General features: G+C 52.7%; 1 protein-coding gene across 1 annotated transcript in view; it reads left to right on the top strand.

The window, feature by feature from the left end:
* EMH_0012380 (uncharacterized protein) overlaps window positions 1-13 on the top strand; it is a gene marked incomplete at both ends in the record, with an annotated part of 453 nt that extends 440 nt beyond the window's left edge. The window contains one exon of the mRNA XM_013499526.1: window positions 3-13. Within this exon, the coding sequence (XP_013354980.1) occupies window positions 3-13 (11 nt within the window). The remainder of the gene's footprint in view (window positions 1-2) is intronic.
* Between the last annotated feature and the right edge of the window lie 249 nt (window positions 14-262).

Below are 262 nucleotides of genomic sequence, written 5' to 3'. Positions count from 1 at the left end.
CACCGTCGCTTGAGGACGCCAAAGAGCCTCCAGAAGATCCGCTGGCGACAATCAGTGACCACGTGGCCAATATGCGAGAATGCAAAATTCCATCTGATTCTGTTGTCGGGGCTCGGAGGGACTTCGCCCTACACCTGCAACTGCTGCGGGATATTTGCCGCACCGTCACGCTTCGCCTTGAGGAATTGAAGTGGTTTGTATATATGAACGAGGAATTCGACGTGTCAGTCCCTGTACCTGGCCATGATGAGCCTTATAGTTA

The sequence above is a fragment of the Eimeria mitis genome, genomic scaffold (genome assembly GCF_000499745.2).
Source record: "Eimeria mitis Houghton genomic scaffold, Emh_scaff441, whole genome shotgun sequence".
Lineage (NCBI taxonomy): Eukaryota > Apicomplexa > Conoidasida > Eucoccidiorida > Eimeriidae > Eimeria > Eimeria mitis.
This window is presented reverse-complemented; position numbering and strand designations above follow the sequence as displayed.